This window comes from Alligator sinensis, unplaced genomic scaffold, assembly GCF_000455745.1.
Source record: "Alligator sinensis unplaced genomic scaffold, ASM45574v1 scaffold989_1, whole genome shotgun sequence".
Classification (NCBI taxonomy): domain Eukaryota; kingdom Metazoa; phylum Chordata; order Crocodylia; family Alligatoridae; genus Alligator; species Alligator sinensis.
Window position 1 is genome coordinate 1,450,530 of NW_005842266.1, and position 19,260 is coordinate 1,469,789.

The following is a 19,260-nucleotide window of genomic DNA, read 5'->3' on the forward strand; positions in this document are numbered from 1 at the left end:
TGCTTCCAGTTTTGGGCTCCACAATTCAAAAAGGATGTGGAGAAGCTTGAGAGAGTCCAGAGAAGAGCCACGCGCATGATCAGAGGTCAGGGAAGCAGACCCTACGATGACAGGCTGAGAGCCCTGGGGCTCTTTAGCCTGGAAAAGCGCAGGCTCAGGGGTGATCTGATGGCCACCTACAAGTTTATCAGGGGTGACCACCAGTATCTGGGGGAACGTTTGTTCACCAGAGCGCCCCAAGGGATGACGAGGTCGAATGGTCACAAACTACTTCAAGATCGTTTCAGGCTGGACATAAGGAAGAACTTCTTTACTGTCCGAGCCCCCAAGGTCTGGAACAACCTGCCACCTGAGGTGATTCAAGCACCTTAATTGAACACCTTCAAGATGAAACTGGATGCTTATCTTGCTGGGATCCTATGACCCCAGCTGACTTCCTGCCCTTTGGGCAGGGGGCTGGACTCGATGATCTTCCGAGGTCCCTTCCAGCCCTAATGTCTATGAAATCTATGAAACTGCCTGAGCCCATCAGTGGAACAAGTACAGTGCCCCACATTGGTCTAGTGAATTTGACACTTCTGTGAAGCACCTCCACCTTAGGTAGGGCATTTCCTCCCACTGGGCATGTCTACACATTCATGAATGTATCTTTGTTACTTCTCATTTAATTCACTACTTGCTTAATGAAGTACTAACTAAATGCACAGTAACTAGACTTACTCTGCAGTAGCACCAGCGCATTATTATTTTGTGATGCTTACTGTGCATTAGCCTAATAACACTGCACAGCAGGCTATTAGCACAGTTTTTAATCACCACACTACTGCACAGTATTATTGCGCTAATGTGCAGTAAATGCCTCATGTAGATGCACCCACTGAGGCAATTCTGAGCAGTGAAGGTACCTGGAAATGCTCTCCCTTGCAATGCCACTGCCAATCCCAGTCCTACTGAAATCATGGAATGAACAGCAGAATTGCAAGTTCCAGCAGAGGAGCCTCCCTTAGCTGTAATCACAGATATTGGGCCTAACAGTGTATGTGCTAACTCCTTCCCCACCATTGCCTGTGGTTTATGTGGCATGGCCCCCTGCAGCACCCCAAAGAGCAGAAGTGCGTATGCAGTGCTGCATACCCATTTTGTTGGAGTTTGTAAGACTGGAATCTCGTTATTAGATCAGAGCCTCCGAACAACAAACATGACCCTGCTGAGAAGACCAGGGAATTGCTGTTCATTTAAGCATGTTGTTGTTGTTAATGATGATGATAAACAAAGCGCCTGGGCGGGCTTCAACACATAGCAGAACGTGGTCCTGGGGCCCTTTAGGCGTAGCATTATCTTGTAAAACGGACTACCGGTATCATCGTTTTAACAATTAACAGGAAAAAAACCAGCCCAATAATATAAGGACAAAGGAGAATTTAATGAAATGAAAAGGTTGGAAATTCAACACCTATCAGGGGAAATGCTTTTCTCCTAATGCTTGATTAAATTGTGACACTTGTTGCCATGGGAAGCTGTTGGGATCAAGAACTTAAGAACATTTTGGAAGGGTTGTGGTATCCATGTGGATAACAAGGAGATCCAGTATTAGCATAACTGACAGGGATAGAGAAATCTGGGTGGTAACGAGGACAGAGAAATCTGGGTAGTGTTAACTTTTGTGCTTCAGGAGTTCAGCCAGTCTCTTCCCAACTGACTGACCCCACGTCAGCCTGCCAGCAGGGTGACCCCTCTCTGTGCTGATACTAAAGTTAAGATGCTGGATGTGATGGGGCTCTGACCTGACCCAGCCTATTAACTCCTGGGTTCCAAAGTAATAAGGAGCAGAGGTTCCCCAAGCCAGAATCAAAACCAGAACATTATTTCCTACTTACAAGGAGAGACGCCAGCCTGGACTCAGATTCCCTGATCCCAAATCCTCTCAGTTTACAAGAAGATTGCACCTTTAATAGAACAATAAAGAAAAACTCCCCTGGCCAAGAGCATAGAACAGATTCCTGGGTGATGGTAATCCGCCCCCTACAGTCCAGTCCAGAGGTTTTTGCTCTGTTTTTATCTTGCCAATACTCTGCCAAAACTCAACTGTGTTTTTCCCATGATGGTGAGCGGACTTCACCCCCTGACTGGGGAAGAGAGCAGAGCATGGCTTTCCTTATACCACTGTGTGGTGAATAGATTAAGAGTCAACCACAGCAGCTGTGGTCAAGGTCAGATTAAAATGACGCCAGGCCTTTAGCTCAAAGTGCCTAAACCTCAATCTAGCCCTGCCTGTGATCAGGATTACTTACCAGCTCTGTAGCAGTGGCTGTTAGAGGACTGCTGGGCTGGTTATACATTTTGCAGCTCTTGTTTATGTAGGCCAGCCCCTGCTCCCCTGCCCAGTTCGGTTGGTTAGGAAGATGGCAAGGGGCAGATGTTTGTGTCCCATCTGCTAAAAGCATGCATAAACACCAGGAGACAGAAGATAGTCCCCCCTGAGGCTGGTCATGGGCAGATTTTGGGATGGGGTTTCAGACTTCAGTCCCTAGGATAAGGCAGTGATGTGAGATGCATGAGTACATCTTGCTCTTTGGTTGCTCTCTCTGTTTGGAGGAGCATCAATGGGGAGTTGCCAGTCCCAGCTTAGAGACCATCTAACTTTGTGCTCTGTACCCTTTTTTGTTCCCTGCTTTTAACAGTAGGCTAGACTGGGGAAACCAGGAGACAATCTGGCCCCTCTCCTTGAGTGCTTTGGCTACTCGTCCATCTCCAAGACTTACAGCTCTGGCCAAACCCAAGAAGAATTTTGATGGAAAACTCCAGCGCAGGTTGGTCATATTCAGGCGGGCTCTTTCTTCTGTTTGAAAACCAACCCTGGTCAATGAGACAGCTTGTGGTCAGTTCATTACATGTTATTTAACACAAATAAAGGTGCAGCAGCTGCGCAAAGATGAACCCATGCTGTGGCACAGGCTTCTGCAATTTTCCACTCCAATCACAAACCTCAATGAACAGCTTCCATCTGAGATCAGCTTAGGAAAGCGCCTGGTGAGAGGGCAGTTCTGTGATGTCAGGGTCTCTGCAAGTTTGCTGGGTGAAAAGGTGCATTAGCAATGCAAAGCATTATTATCCATTGCTGCTATTATTATTAATAATGCCTCTAACCATAATGTTGTTTCCCACTGTTGACCACCTGGCCTCACTCATCACATTTAAAAATATTGGTGCTTCATAATTGGGTCTCATATGGAACATATTTTTGTTTGCAATCCTTGGAACAGGTTGATTTCCAAAAGGGGAATCTTGAGAAAGTTAAAAATTGTAGTTAAATGTTATTTTTAAGCTCAGTCTGAAAACTGGCAGGCAGCAGCAGAACTGAGTCGAAGTGAGCTGTAGCTGATGGGCTGCCAGAAAGGTGTGACTCACGGACCAGGCAGCTGTTGTTGCTGGAAAAGTCCTTTGTCTCATTAGAATTCCAGGTTTAATACTGGGTGCATTCTACTGCCAGATTTGATCGCAGTTTCCAAGCACAGCAGTACATTTCCTTGTGCACTTGGCTTATATTGTTTCAAAGTGACATTCTTTATGCTTGGAAATAGGAGCGTCCAACATATATAGATATATAGGAGTGCAAAAGTGTGCACGTACACATAACTGTGGGTGTACATGCTGGGATATATCATGCCTACCCCAGTGTTTTGGTGTGGTATATCTGGCTCTTGAGTGACCAGTCAATACAGAGAACACAAGAATTGGTAACCCAAACAGCTACGGAAATCATCCTTTATCTTGAGTGATTTGTAGCTTTGGAGCAGAAGGCTGTGTGTTGTGTGGCATTCAGTGCTGGAGGTGGTATCGGTAATATACGTGGCTCTGGATGGTTACCCTAGGCTCCAAGTTACCGCAGGAAAATCCAGTGCAAGTTACATTGGAGTAGGTATGTGTCCGCTCCCATCCCAGGTTAGCAGCTTGCTATAGGCAAACAGGCTATTAGTAGGGACCTACTTAATTTAGGATTCTCTGCAAAACCTGTGAAATCAACAGCAACCCCCCCAAAAAACCTTAATAAAAATAAAATGCTTAAATGCCAGTGATCCCTGATGCTGGGAGGGGATGGCACCGGCTGGCAGGTGGCACAAAGGGCAGCAGTCAAAATGGCTGCTGCCCCCTCATCCATCCTCCTCCGCTGGGGCAGGGATGCCACAAAATGACCATGGGATGAGAACTTTACATTGCAATGAACCCACGAAAATAGGTAAGTCCCCCCCACGATTTAGGTAGACCCCTTAGCTATTAGTGGTTCCCCTGCCATCTAGTGGTGAAGAACTGTTGTAGTGTCTATGGCTTGCAGCTAACCCAGAGAGCTGGTCCTCTCTGCAGGACTGGTGTAACTTAAAATGAAGTACAAGAACAATGAAAGTTACTCCATTGCTAAGGTGTTGTGTGTCCAGGCCCTTTAGGATTTGAGACCTCAGGAAACTGGACTGTTGTGTGCCAGAGGTGGAGAACAGGAGAGCCTTGGGCATCAGTAATGCCTCAGGCCCCTGCAATGGCCAGGAGTTAATTTGGTGCAATATATCCAGAGAGCCCATGCAAATGAGCACCATGCCTTGCTGCAGAGGAAGGTGAAGACCCTCTAAAGTTTCTGCAAGCTGAACTGGCGAAAGATGCCTCCCCAGGATAAAAGCCACTGTTTATTTGTTGGGGGCACACTGTCAAGTGTGAGAAGGAGGAAGTCCCACGTTTAAGCACTCTGTCCTTCATCAGAGTGAAGCCCTCTCTCTGGGTGAGACCCCAGGTTGAAGGGCTGCTGCCCAGCACATGAGATCCTGGTCAGTATGCTGGGATAGCCATGTTATGATGACTTAGCCTACAGTGAAAACCCTCAGGCTGCAGTGAGGGAAACTGAATGATCTATGAATCGAAGAAAATGCAGTGGAAAGAGATGACGTGTGAGTTTGACTAAAGAGCAGAGCTAGGTCTATGCTGCACAGGCCCAAGTCTGGATCAGATTCCAAGCCCGAGTCAGCCAAATGTGGATGGAAGATTCTGGGTGGGCCCGAAGATGGATGCAGGCCGTAGAGTACACAGCCTGGTCTGTGTTTAAAATTAAACATCCTCAGAGTTGGCAGAGATCCTGGAACCCAGAATTAGAACAGGGTGCTAAGGCATTTAGTTATACACTTGCTGTTGCACGTTGCTGCTAAAGGTCTATGGTGCAGGTATATATTTGCAGAACAGCAGTTCCCAGCTGAGAGTTTGTGATCTCAAGCAAAGGTCCTGATGTCATGAGTGAGGTCACTCACCTTAGAAAGTTCCCAGATTCCCTGACTCCCCCATTAACTGGGATCAGGGTACCTCTGCTGCTTATCACCAGTAAACTGCCACTGTGCCCTCAGTAAACCCCGTAGGATTGCTATTTAGCCATGTTTTGTTCAGGAGCAAAATGCCGCAGGTTAGCTCTCACCGTGTGAGCACAAGGACAGTATCCACTGAAAGCTGAGGTATGGTAAATCCCTGCTCCCTGTAAATCCTGGGCACAGGAAGAGCAGTAATAGTATATATGGGGGTCACATAAAATTATCCCCTACCATAGGTAGGATGTTGCCTGGAGGAGGTTTGAGAACTGCTTGTGGAGAGAAAGATGAGCAGTCAACAGGATAGTCCTGCTGCATTGGATCTGTATGCATGTGTGTCCTTAGGGTGTGCTATGAATGTTCATTATCATTAACCCTGATACTACCTCACTGTCCCGTGGAGTCTTGCCTGGGTCTTGAGGGCAGTAGACAAAGGGCAAAGAGATTCTCTTAGCCTGGAGGTCTTGACAGGCCTCTTCCAACCAGGAGTCCAGGTGGTCTGCCTTGAGAAAACCTTTGCCATGTCTGGATAGGGCTTTGGCAGGCTGTCCTACACAGGGCAGGGCAGGATTGTTGCAGTTCATAGAAGTTATAAAAATTATAGTGAAGTAGGGCTGGAAGGTACCTCCAGAGGATATCTACTCTAGTCCACCCCCCTGCCTGAGGCAGGATCGTTCCATCTAAATCATTCTATACAACTCATAATCTAAACGCTTCATAAAACTACCATTGACCTTGACACAACACAACACCTCAACCTGCCACAGGTAAAGCAGGGGAACCACAGCAGCCAGTGTCCTGCTTTTATAAAATGTTGTTAATATATACTCAAAAGATCTGAGGTAGTGGGCCCTGCACCCACTAGAGAGGAAGGCAACTCCCCCTGGCTCCCAAGCCACAGTCCATACCAATCTGGCCATGGGGTAAAATTCCTTCTTGATCCCAAATATGATGATCGGTCTGTCGCTGAGTGGAGGAGCAAGCCCTTCTAGCCAGGATCCTCTGTCTTTAAGTCCCAGCAGGGGCACTGTCACACTCAGAGTTCTGAAATTCCAGTGAAAAATACTGTCTGCATTTTAAAGTTTAGCAACAGCAATGAGAACAAAACTAACAAAACAATGAATTTTTTGGGGAATGTTTTTCTGACAGTTTTTCCAGGCATGAGCAGAGTGTAAAGACCCTCACAGGCAGCGCTGTACCTAGACTCCTGGTGGCCCCGGGGGAACTTTTAGTATCAGGTCCCCCCTTTGCCAGAGATAATGATAATAATAATTGGATAACGGAAAAAAAATTACCATTTTCGGGCCCCCTTTCTGTCTGGGCCCTGGGTGACCGCCCAGTTCACCCATGCCTGCGTCCATGTCTGCTCACAGGTCTGCGTTTATAAAACATCTGTCTGGTGGGCTCATCCTTGCTCACTGAGAAAGAGAGAAAGCTGTTGAGCAAAAAGATCCTGGGATTCCTTTTGGCTTCTGAGGAGAAGACAAGGAGCTAGATAGACATCCTTCAACAAATAATCAGCCCTGTGCGAACTACCCCTAGGTTCCACTCACAGCCTTCTTTCACATGCAAGGAGACTGTAATGCAATATGAGTAAACAGTTGACTGCAGAGCCTTTCATTGGCATACTATATCATGAGTGATGATCTGGATGGGAGCCAGTTATCCAAATGAGGGCATGAAAATGAGAGCACATGTTGGTCCAAGGAATGTAGTTGGGAGGCAAACAATTAGCTTACCACAACCAAACTGACATTGCTGGTCTGCAGTTGGAAGACAGGTCCTTACATGCATTAGCATGAGGCAGTGTTACTTGCATCTTCTTCAAATGGAGGTTTGATCCAAAACTTTAGGCAAGCCTAAAATGCCCACTTTAAGGTGTAGATGAATGATTATGATCTGCAAGTATTATTATGGAGGAAATGAGTGGCAATAACTCTTCAGCGTTGATCAGAAAAAAACAACAGGTGCTCCTTCCTTCATAGCTTCTGGTTCCACTGGAAAATGGCCAAGGCCAAGAGACAACCTGGACATTCAGTAATGGAGTTCATGCTTGTGGGAGGAGGGTGGTGCCACCCTCTGTAAGTACAAGTATGCAAGCCTTTGTCCTATAGCAACTCCAAAAAGCTAAGAGCCCCTAAGGAGCCATATTAGCTACCAGAATGGAAGCAAACACATATGATGCTCAGTAACCAGAATAAGCATTGGGGAAGTCATGATAGTACATTCCAGTGGCAGACTTCCTTGTCTAATTAATACAAAGTGTTCATTTGCATACAGAAAACAAGCTGTTTATGTAAAATAAACCTAAATGGGTAGAGTGTGTGGAGTGTGAATCACTGGAGGGGATGGAGAAAGGCTTTGGGAATCTGTCTAATTACATCTCTGTCAGTAAATATTACGTGACTCTGGCAACTCTTTCTACATTTAATTTTCCCCACCTGTAGTGTGAGTTGGGATCTTGCATTTACTCAGCTGCCAAGGGTGACCTGCGTCAATTCATGTTTGTAAAGTGCTTTTGAGATCCTAAAATGAAAGGCACGATAGTAGTGCCAAATGTAATTGAAGAATTATAACCAAGAGGATTCTAATTAGCAGGCTCCACAAATAAACAACATAGGTACCATAAGGTTTGTGTTGCAAAACAGTTTCTTCAAATTGTCCAGGGAAAGGATGGCATTTTCTATGCTAGATGCAGTGTTGCGCTTATTTAGATACACATATGCACACTGTGTCCACAAAACTCTTTATATAGGCCAGTAAGTGCTTGTGGACTCAGGTCAGGTAATCCGCATGTGCAAATACCCACTGGTTGTATAGTTAACCCAGTTTGTGTTCACAAATGTGGACTGTTCCCTTTGTGTGTATGTGGGGGGGGAGGGGTGTTATCTGACCATGCCTATTGTCACCATTTCAGTGGCGATTGTACTCATGCTGCATCTCATCATTAATGCTTTCATGGTATTCTCACAGGCCCCTTTTCCTGTACAGCTGTGGTCGGGAATCAGAGATATGGGAGCGCCCACCCCTAATGAATCTTGGGTTTCCATCTGATCGGATACTGAAGTTAGCAGAACCTAAAAAATTTCAGCTGGCTTACCTGCAGAAAAGGTAAAACTCCAGGTCATTCATACTAAGTAGGTTAAGTGAGTTTTCAGCAGTAGCATTGCTCTAAAACAGTAAGTGCCAGAAGAATAAGGGACAAAACTAGTAAAAGAAAATTGGTTCTTGAAGAGGGGTCTGTGTAACCCCTGCTGGTGGCCTGTGAAAAGCTGGTAGGTCTCACAGGGTAGGCTCTGCTCTTTCTTTCCAGTAGCCAAATTACATTAAAAGAAGCCAAGCATCCATCAGACACTCTGCTGACATTATTATGCCATGCAAACAGATGTGACTCTGGATGGGATGTGAAATGTGAAAATCTGCATTTGGCTCTCCCCATTCAAGGGATGGGCCAATAACATAAGGATAAATAGGAGAGTGGGGCACATGTCCTGGCTGCTGGGTAAAGGGGGCGGGGGTGCCAGAATGGACTGGGGAGGGGTGCCTCACCTTCTAGTCCGCAGTTCCACCTGTACTTTCTAGTTCCAGCAAGCAATGCCAGTGCAGCAGTGTGTCACAGAACACAGGGCATTCTGGGAAAAGTAGTTCTGGAGCAGCAGTGAAGTTCACTGCTGGTGGTTGGAGATTTCACCCCAGTTTTTTGCTGCCAAAATCAGGAGGTTTTTTGCCCACCTGACAGGTGCCTGCAGCAAAAAAAAAGGAGGCAACATCTCTGTTCAGCAGCAGCAAACTTCAGCTGCTGCTTCTGCATGCTGCCCACTGCAGAAGCCTCCAGAGGCAGAAGATACAGGGGAAGGGGGAGGAAGGACTGCCCCAGGCTAGTTATGCCTCTGGCATGAGAACCCCCTCCCCAACAGCAGAACCTCACATAAAGGAATTTTTTCAGTGCAAAATACATGGCTTATTTGGAATGAATAAGAAATATGAATATGTGAGACAACGATTTCCCATCAGCACTTACATATTTAATGGCAAGAGTAGATGAAACGCTGGGTCAAGTTTGAACTTGCAGTTCTAATTGAAAAGGCTCTCCCTGGAGCTGGCCTTTTGTGCTGAAAGGAAGCCTCTGAAGGATTTCCCCTGCAAAGTGCAGGACTGCCAGGCTTAACAAGTCTTTCCTACAGAAAGATGGAAAGGTCAAACTGCAAACCATCTGCTGGGCACAAAAAGAAAGGCCATCTGCACTGTGGTTTCAAAAGGAAACAGGTGCAAGTCATACTGGTTGTGTGCAGTCGAAAGCAGATGGCAGTTCACCAGCCACACAATGGATCAATAAGTTTGCAGCACCAGGCAGAGCACTGAGTGAACCTTTACATGGGATTTTCACAGGATTCAGAGGAAGTAGGTGCCTGAATTCTACTGAAGACCCATGGGATTTCATGGATTACCCAGAGAAGTTGTAGACTCTCCATCCTTGTAGGTTTTTAAGACCCAGATAGCCAAAAGCTTGGTGGGGATGATCTAGTTGGGGATGGTCCTGCTTTGAGCAGGGGGCTGGACTAGGTGACCTCCTGAGGCCCCTTCCAACCCTCATTTTCTATAATTCTATGATTCTATGATTTGGGAACCTAACTTTGAAAATCTGAGCCTTAAGTCTGAAGAAATGCAATGCATTTATTTAACCCAGTATTGGAAGATGTGTTCCCTTTCTTAGCAGCTTTTACTTTTGCTTCTTCACTGTATGAAAATGCTTCTCTCTCCTGCCTTCTGCTAAAAAGTTTTCCTAGTCATTTATCCTGAAACTTGAACTGGGGAATGAACTCTGACTTCTTTGGACATGTTTTTCTCCCTGGCTTTGCTGCTGGACCATAGTTTAATAGCTGTGAAATCTACAGTCACTCCCTGCATATGCGTGCTTGGACTGTGTGACTCCACATGTGCTTGGTGCTCTGTTATGTGGTTGCCAGCCCGTAACAGAAAGGCTTCCCCTCCTAGAAGTTGCACAGGGTAAAGGATGAGCATGAGGCAACAGATCTTCCCCTTATCATCTGAGCACTTCCTTTTAGTTCCATGGCTCTTTCTTTGGATTTCACTCTGGTAATCACTCTGTGTACCTTGTGGGGGTCACCTCTTAATTCCCTTATTTCATGTGTTCCAGCTTCCACTGGAATAATGTACCAAAGTACCTGAACCTTCTCCAAGTGAACTATACCATGCTCCTGCTGCAGGCTGATGGCTTTGAAATGTGTGTGTGTGTGTGAAATGACGGAAGGTTTAGCAGCTTCAGTAACAAATAGTCCATAACTTTGCTTCCCTATTCTGTCATCTGGGCTAGTTTTATTTCACAGGAATGATGCAGCCTGAGTGTGGTATGTGGATCTCAAAGACCAAGTCTCATGTCTGCCTCCCATAGCTGGTAGGTTCTCTCCCAGAGCCTTGAGGGAAGCAGGAGTTAACCCCAAAAATAAATGTTGCACTCAGATCTCATGCCAGTGATTGTATCCAGGCACAGACAGGACCTCAGTTAATACATGGGATTGTTCAAAGACCCCTGTAGGGAGTCAAACATACACCCCTGTCATTCAGTAGTGCACTGGGTCTCTGACACCCAGCAATTAAGATTAATACTCTCTAGTCCAGGGGTGGCCAACCTGTTGCATGAGTGCCAAAAGTGACATGGGTGTCCTCTGTGTATGGCATGTAGCAGATCAGGGAGGAGACAGGCAGCACAATAGCAGATAGGGCAGGCACAGAAAGCACATCAGGAGATTGCATAAGTAGCACAGAGGAGGGAGCAGACAACAGAGCAGCAGGGGATCAGAGGGGCATGCGGGGAGGGTGCAAGGCTAATTTGTGGCAAGACACTCAAATATTTGGCTTCCACTGCTCTCAACCATTCAGAGCTCAAACAGCCCCTAGCCCCACCCGGCCTCTCCCCAAGGCAACTGGTATTTGGGCATGGTCTGAGCTGGGAGGTGAACCCAGGTCTCTGCAGTGCTTCCTGGTGTCCAACCCATGGTCCTCAGGCTGGGCGGAGGCTATGTCTGTACCCCGAGTCGGCTCCCTGGGGTGAACCCCAGCCCCTGGTCCAGGCTGCATTTCCCTGCTCCCTCCAGAAAAAGCACCATGTGCTTTCTGCTAACAGGTGTGACCTCCCTGGAGCCTCACTCCTAGGCTAGCCACTCAGCTCAGAGCCCACAAGGCCAGCTGCAGCCAATCCTCTGCCCCCATGTGGGCAGGGTGGAACTTCTGCTCTGGAGTGGCATTCCTCCCTGCCAGTAGGGAGGCAGCTGACAGCAGGGGGCTGGGAGGTGGGATCCCCTCCCTATCCTGTGGCTACACTACCCTAACACCAACTGCCCTTCCCTCCTAGTTCTTGTTGGGTGAGGTGAGGTGTGGTGGGGCTGGCCTTGCATACTGCAGCCATGCTTTGCATTAGGCAATGGCTCCCTCCGGCAACCATCCCCTGGCGAGGCTTGGATCCACTCCCTAATGTACAGGACCTGAGTATGCAACTTTGTTTACACCAGGTGTAAAATGATGGGTGTGCAGACCAGCTTCAGGGCTTGTTGTTATGGCACTGCCACCACAATCCTTGCAAACAACTTCTCCCGTAACCGCAAGAGGGTGGCTCATTTGCACCAGACAAAGAGACTGACTCTGGAAACAGCCTCAAGATGTAGCTGTGTTGCCTGATTGTGTTTCCCTGTAGGGCTCGCAATTCCCCAGAGTGGCCTGTGACGCCAGCTGCGCTCACCTGTGAGGCTTCCCAGAGGGTGCTAGACCTTGCACATCCAAAATCCATGCATCCAGACTTCATTCAAGCCAGAGAGGTAATGGCTGTGTCAGATTGGGGAGGGGGAACATGGCACTTCTGCCTGGTCCTGCTTCTAGCAACATGTGAGCTGGGGTTGTTGTGACACAGATGCAGTCACATACAGTGTACACACTGCGTCTTACAGCTTGGTGGCTCTGCTAATTCAGTAGGTGGCACAAGGTCTTCATATAATAATAACCAGATGAAGAAAGTTGTGTCAGTCTTGTCAGGGCTGTTGAGTCATGCTGGCTGCAGCCATGTAAAAGGCAGCTATTTTTGGTACATGGAGGAGCCTTGATAGGTCAGTCTTTCTGCATGTTCTCACTGTTTGCCACAGCCATGGCAGGAGACAGCTGGGCTGGGGGAGGGGTGGAAAACAGACCAGCCTAAGCAGCCAAAAATAAAGAACCAAGCCAGAGAAACAGGTGGCATTGGAGGCTGAATCGAGCTGGGTGAGTAGAATGAGCCAAGTGGTAGGTGGGAATTCCACCTCCGGCACTGCTAGGAAGTTCAGACCTGATTTGGAGTTTGTAAGCCAGGACCACATCTGTGAGCCCATGGCAGGGGGAGCTGGCTACTAGCATTTCCCTGTGTTGTTTATGGTGCTTTCTAGAGCACCTCTTTCTTTCAGGCTAGTCATTAGGCTGTGGCAAACAGTGGAAAGGCTCAGGTAGTAACTGGAATGATGTGAGGGGGAGTCTGTCCCTGCACAGGGGAGTAGAAGGGTTCCCTCTGCTGCCAGGATCCCAGGGTGAAAATCTGTGGCTTCTATCTCCTAAGAGAGGGAGAACACTCTTGTTCACCCTTACAGTTTATGATGGTCATGAGAAAAGCATTAGTCCCATTCTGATACATAGGCTTCTGCCTTGTGGGAGCTGTCAACCACACCTGATTTTTCTTTTAGAAAAGTATCCTTTTGTCCAGGGGCAGATCTAGGCTTTAATAAAGGGATGAGGCACATCATCCCTTAGACCATGAAGTGGGATGGGGGCACAGTGTGGTTGGAGCCCCTGAGCCAGTGGGGGATGCTGAGGGTGGGACAGGGGGGTACAGGATGGAAGGACCTGCCCCCTGCTGCTGCTGTCCTTGGCTGGCCAGGGTACATATGGGAGCTGCACTGCCACTCTTCTTAGCTCAGGGGACCAGATGGGATCCAGGAAGCAGCTGGGCAGGGTTCATTCTTCCTGTGTCTGTTCTTGCTCACCCCCTGTGTCCTTTGGGGGCTGGCAGTAGATGCTGGAAGGAGGACACTGCTTTCCCTTATCTCATGGCTGTCCCTGGCTGGGTCTTGCATACCATGCAGTTGCTTCCTGAAATCTGGCTAGAGGAGGCAGGAACCAGGGTGAGAGACCCCACGCCTGAGAGTATCGGAGACCAGGCCAGGGCCCAGTGCCTGAGAGAGACAAGACCTGAAGATAAAACAGACTGAAGAAGCAAGAGATTAGACTTGGGGCTGACAGCCCATTGAAAAGATGGAGTATTGACACTTGACATTGCTCTGTAGGGACAGTCAGAGGCCATGAATACAACCTTTAAGGCATTGAGAGTTAAAATAAGAAGAGAGTGGTAGGACCTAGACTCGTGAGTCCTCTGGGGTTCTGGGCAGCCTTCTGAGCATTTTTCAGAAACAGCAAAGGTGTGGCAGACAAGTGAGGGAGGAAGGGACCAGGGAGTCACGAGTGGAGGACCAGAGGAGGGTGTTAATAATAATACACCCAACCTCATCCTGCTACAAACAGTGCTTGGCTTAGATGAGAGATCCTACTCTCTGTGTTCCTAGAAATAACTTGGATGACAAACAAAGATGACTAAAATATTCATGGCCTAAAATGGGCTGATCTCTGGCTGGTCTTGTAAAATTCTCCTTGCTAAATTTTGGAACAGGTTTTCCTGTGCTTTCTCCAGGCTGCCCCTCACACTTGGGAGAGGCTCCCCTCACACCCCAAAGCCACCTCCTTGTCCTCTTTTATGGCCCTCCTTGGCAGCAATGCCTTCAGGAAACTTGACAGCCATGGAGCTGCTGGGTGCCAAGAGCACTGCCCTCCCTGCTGGCCAGGATTTGTGCTGACTGCCCTGTCAGCAGGGTCAATGCAATCTTCTCAGCAGCATGCCCCATACTCTCACTTCAGATACCCCTTGTGTGTGCATCAACCTCGAACCCCCAGCCCCCTTCCTCCTCAACCCTGTGGCCCAGGCCTACAGGGAGGAAAAGCAGCCCTCCCAGCCATAGGAATGGGAGCAGTGCTTGCAGCTGGGAGCCTGCTGAAACCTGTGGGGAGGCTGGGAAAGCTTGGGTGCTGAGGAACAGGGGCAGGACAAAGGATTCAGAGCCAGGGGAAAGGGAGTGCTGGGCTGAAGTATGTGGGGTTGAAAGCTGTGAGGGTCCTAGGTCATGGGGACTAGAGCTGTTGGGTGAAGGGTCTGGCAGGCAGTGAGGGCAGAGCATGAGCTTGGGGTCAGGGCTTGCAGTAGGGCCATATGGTAAGAGAGCGCAGGGATGTGCTGGGGTCCCCTGAGGCCTTGTGGGCCTGCTGCTGCACTTTCCCAGGCTCTGGGAATTTTGGCTGCAGTCCGGAGGCAACACAGCTCGTCATTATCTATGCTGTGCTCTGTTTGCTATTCCCCCTCTCTCCCCTCTCCCTTTCCAGTTTAACCCTCAGGTCCCCAACATTTCCTTGGATGTCTTCTGCTGAGCATGTTAGCTGACTGGAGTGTACATCCTCCAACCCCACAACATACAAAAACACCCTTTTTCTCTTCTGTTTCCCACCTCTATGTTCATCTCCCAGACCTGCTGCTCTGGGGCAGCCTGCAGCTGAACACTGTGAATATGCCACAGTGAACAATGCTGTTGGTTCTTCCTTTCCATGGCCAGCAGTTCCTCCTGCCTGATGGTGCAGTTGCTCCACGGTGTCCTCCTCCCCTCTACTGCTTCCCAGAGATGACCAGGTGACCCAAAGAACCCCAAATGGCATCCAGTTCTCACAGGGTTGGATTTTTAAAGACTTCCTGGAACACGAGGTGCATTGAATTGTACTTCTCTACCACATGAGTACCCTGAGAGTCTCTCATGATGTTATCTGCAGGGTTCAGGGAAGCTCTGGGCTTTCCTTTACCTTTAGTGCTGGGCCCTTGGAGTTAGGTACCAAACTCCCTGCCTAGGCCCCTTCAGTGAAAATTTGCTTGATTATCAGACCAATTACCCCAAATCCAGGGGAGCTGCAGGTGCCCTGCAGACTCCTCAGGCCGTCAAATGATCATTTGTAGATGCCTCAGCTGAAGAAAACCCTGTGTTTGCCAATGTTGGCCCCTTACTCTATCGCCCATGCCTGAGTGCTGGCTTGCTCACTCTCCATAGGCTGAAACACATGTTACAGACACTGCGAAGACAGCTAGAGTGTCCCAAAGAATAAAGCACCTTGCACAGCCTCAGGTTCGGAAGGACTCATGGTGCTATGATCGGGGCCATCCTGAAGCTCTCATCTGGCCGGTAAGGCACCATGGCAACATTCCCTTGATACGTGATGGCCTTCTCAGATGTGCCACCCTTCCTTCTGAATGGCCTCCTCTCTTCACTTTGCCTTGGACTGCAAACTACACTGAGCACATACAGATTGCACACAAGCTCCTGTGTCATGGTATTCTTGCCATCTAGTACACATGGGGCCAGCTGCATCTGGGCAAGAAGTCCATGGAGGAGTGCACCCCTTGACCAGCTTGGAGCTGCCCTGGGCATAATGTACAGTGTTCAGATATGTGGGGATGGGCAATACATGAGAGCACAACAGACAGGCAAGAGGTCTCTGGGGTGTGGTAGCCAGTGAACTGGCTGGATGAGGGCAGAGCTGGACAGCTGCCCACCATACAGATCCTCCTACTTGTAGTCCCTAGCTTTTCACCTCTGGATCCCTGCCCTTAGCTCTGCACAAGGCTGTCCTTAAAGCCCCTGGGGGACAACAGCTAGAGCAGCATGCTTCATCCAGTGGCACATCTCACCATGAGCACATGCCCTTGCTGCTGCCCCAGCTGCATTTGCCATCCCAAAATTCTCAGTCCAGCACATTGCTGGCTGAGGGGCACAGCAGTGTGCTCACTCCACCATGACGGAGATGCGGACATTCCTGGGATGCAGCCTATGGGAGCTCTCTGGATTCTTCACCCAGGTGTCCAAGTCTGCTCAGCAAGCCACGGCCAGCTCTAGAACATCAGAACTGGCAAAAGAGAAACAGGTGTCTCCCAAGTATCTGCCAGTCCGGGATGCTGAATGGCCAGTGTCAAAAGCAGCTAAGCACACCGCTGCGACTCCTAGGACTGTGGGGCTGTCGAAGCCTTCCAAGAGGTATGTGCTCTCCTGGGAGGGCTTGTAGGGGCCATGAAGGGAAGAAATGACAGGCTGTCCAGTGGTGGCAGATGTGCTCAGAGAGTTTGTCTTGCCCATCTTTCCTGTGCTTCATTGGCTGGTTCTAGGACCATGTCAAATCAAATCTGAGTCAATTCTGTAGAAACTCCATAGCTAGTTGCACTATTGAACAGCTGCCAGTCCATCTCAGAGGTGCATTCATTTCTGTACTGGAAAAAGGGGGTTGTGTGTGTGTGTATTTGAAAAGTGTTTTGAGATGGAAAGTGTGATCTATAAAGAAGAACATGGGAAGCCACCATGAAATGAGTGACTTTGGCACACTAGTTAACCTTGAAAAAAAAAGTGAATGCTTCCTACAATGCCCCCTGTCTCTTTATTTTGTCAAATGTAGTTGAGTTTTAATAATCTCTGGCAATGCATCACAGGACACGAGGGAATGTTCTGAGGTATACTTTGCAATAATGATGAATGCTTAATAGCATGGGAATGCCCAAGAGCATCCACTGTGAAATCCCAGCTGGAAGATGAGGGGAGGCCACTGAGGGTTTGTGTAGAATATAAGACATGCAGTCTGGTGAGGTTCCCCTGGGAGCGTAAGGTATAATTGTTTTAGCTCTATTTTCAGAACCTAGTCTCTAGTTGTTAAAACAATCAGCAGTTTCCAGAAATCTTTCAGCTCCAGTTCATCCCTTTAACTTGACTCCTCCTCTGTTTTTTCGTCATTCCAGGCCCCCTATGAATATTGCTCAGTTCAATCCAGATGCGTTTACAGTAAAGGAGTCTGCCAAGAAGGCATTTTGTTCCAGTCGAATTCTAGAGCTCGCCCGCCCCATTGGGCGCTGAACCTTTGGACTCCACATGGCACTACCCTTCCTTAACACCTAAGAGACTTGTGGCTTTCCCACAAGTTGGTCCCTTCCCCAGTGTGTTTGATTATAGGCTGTAGGTAGAATGTAGACTTGGCAGGAGGGTATGTGAACAAGAACGAGGGAAAACTCCTCTAGCAGCTCAACTGCTGCTTTTAAATCCTTCCCCAATCCTCAATAAAACTGTGTGCAAAATAAGATCAGAGTAACTTTTTTGCATTATTAGGGCTGTGGTAAGTTCCTCTATAGGGAGCATCTTTTCTTCTTGCACCTGCTGAGCAATGTTTCTGGATCTACCTGCCTCATTGTCACTTCATTCACTACTTTCACGACTTCATTCAGTTTAGTTATTTTGTACATTGGTGTATTCAAACAGACATTTTTCAAATGAGTTTCCAGGTAAATCAGATTTGCTGCAGGGTGTCTAAGAATAAGAGGGCTTTAAATGTGTGGGTGGCGGTGGGAAGCAGGACTTGAGTAGTGTGCACAGTAGCTCTGCTCCTGTACTTTGCAACGCAATGTGTGCATCTACATGTGTGGTGGACTGCGTAGTTGTTACTGTGCCATCATTTAGTATTTGTTGAAGCAAGTACTAAATAACTGCATAGTAACCGGTGTTACTGTGCTGTCCTGTTGCTGCATGGTTACTTTTAGCTGCTACTGTGCAGTAACGTTGGCATCAAAGTTCATGCCCGGCAATGCTACGTCACCGTACCAATGAGCTACAATTCAGTAGCTCGTTGCTACAGGAATGTAGCATCTTGTGTAGACACCCCCTCTGTGGTAATGTGAAAAGCATCCCAGATCTGTAATGACCAACTCAGTCTCCCATGAAAGGGATGGTATTCAGTATACTGTAAGCGAATAAATATCCAGCACTCATGCTGGCAGCCAGTCTGCATCCTTTCTGAGATGGGGAAGGAATGGCTTTGTCTGCCAGTGGGGAATAGCTGGGATTCCACTGCCGCGTGCCCCAGAGGAAGGTTTATGTTGCAGTGAGGCCTTCAGCTTTGTCATAGCATTAAGTCTCCATTCTTGTGGCTGACATCTGAAAGCTTACACAGGCTCTTGCCATAGTGCCAGGTTAACACAATGTGCATGAGCCTTTATGAGTGTCATCAGCTTAATTGACACATCTCAGCCGGGATTGGACTCAGCTAAACAAAAGAGATAGCAGCAAGGTCATACACAATTGCTTTCCATTTTTGACAAGGGACATAGATGGGCTCAGAGCAGCAGAAAGGAGGTGGTCTACCACCTTAATAGATGTCCTAGCTTCTAAACAAGAGCAAGGGGCCACTCCCAGCCACACTCTCTGCCCAGGCTCCTTCCCTCTCCAAATAGCTTCCTCAGAGCCAGATACTTCCATCAAGCCTGTTGCTCCTATCAAGAGGCTGCTGGTCATTTTCCCCATGCCTTCCCCTTGGCTGATGTGGAGGGGGCCCTTCCTTGGTCCTCTCTGACCCTGGGTTCCCTGTAGGGTCTCTTACCCCTTTGTCAGATTTCTCTGAGCAGAGGAACTTGGTCATCCCCCTCCCCAACTTTGGGACTCTTCAGAGAGTCCTGGTCTCTGTTTCTGAGGAAAAGCCAGCCTGCCCATTTGTTCACAAAGATTTTTGTGACTAGCCAGTACATATATATAACAGGTCAGAAGAAAAGACTGTAAAGATAAAGTTAACCCTAAAGCTAACACACAGAAAAAAACATCTCTACGTGTTTTTTGCATATGGAACTGAAGGAACCAACACTCCAGTCCTTCCAGTCTTTGGAGATGGAGAGTGATTATTTTAAAGATGGGTGGGTTCAAAGTGAAGAAAGCCACTGAGCTGTCATAGTGAATGCTGTGGGCCATGGATGGAAAAAGCAAGGCTGTAGTGG

At 48.1% G+C, this 19,260-nt stretch overlaps 1 protein-coding gene across 1 annotated transcript in view; it reads left to right on the forward strand.

Annotated features, from left to right (window-relative positions):
* THEGL (theg spermatid protein like) overlaps positions 1-19,190 on the forward strand; it is a 26,844-nt gene extending 7,654 nt beyond the window's left edge. Inside the window, exons 4-9 of the mRNA XM_025209080.1 lie at positions 2,682-2,810; positions 8,313-8,450; positions 12,052-12,172; positions 15,515-15,646; positions 16,320-16,495; positions 17,245-19,190. Of these exons, the coding sequence (XP_025064865.1) occupies positions 8,371-8,450; positions 12,052-12,172; positions 15,515-15,646; positions 16,320-16,495; positions 17,245-17,359 (624 nt within the window). The 5' untranslated portion in view covers positions 2,682-2,810; positions 8,313-8,370 and the 3' untranslated portion in view covers positions 17,360-19,190. The remainder of the gene's footprint in view (positions 1-2,681; positions 2,811-8,312; positions 8,451-12,051; positions 12,173-15,514; positions 15,647-16,319; positions 16,496-17,244) is intronic.
* Positions 19,191-19,260: the final 70 nt, after the last annotated feature.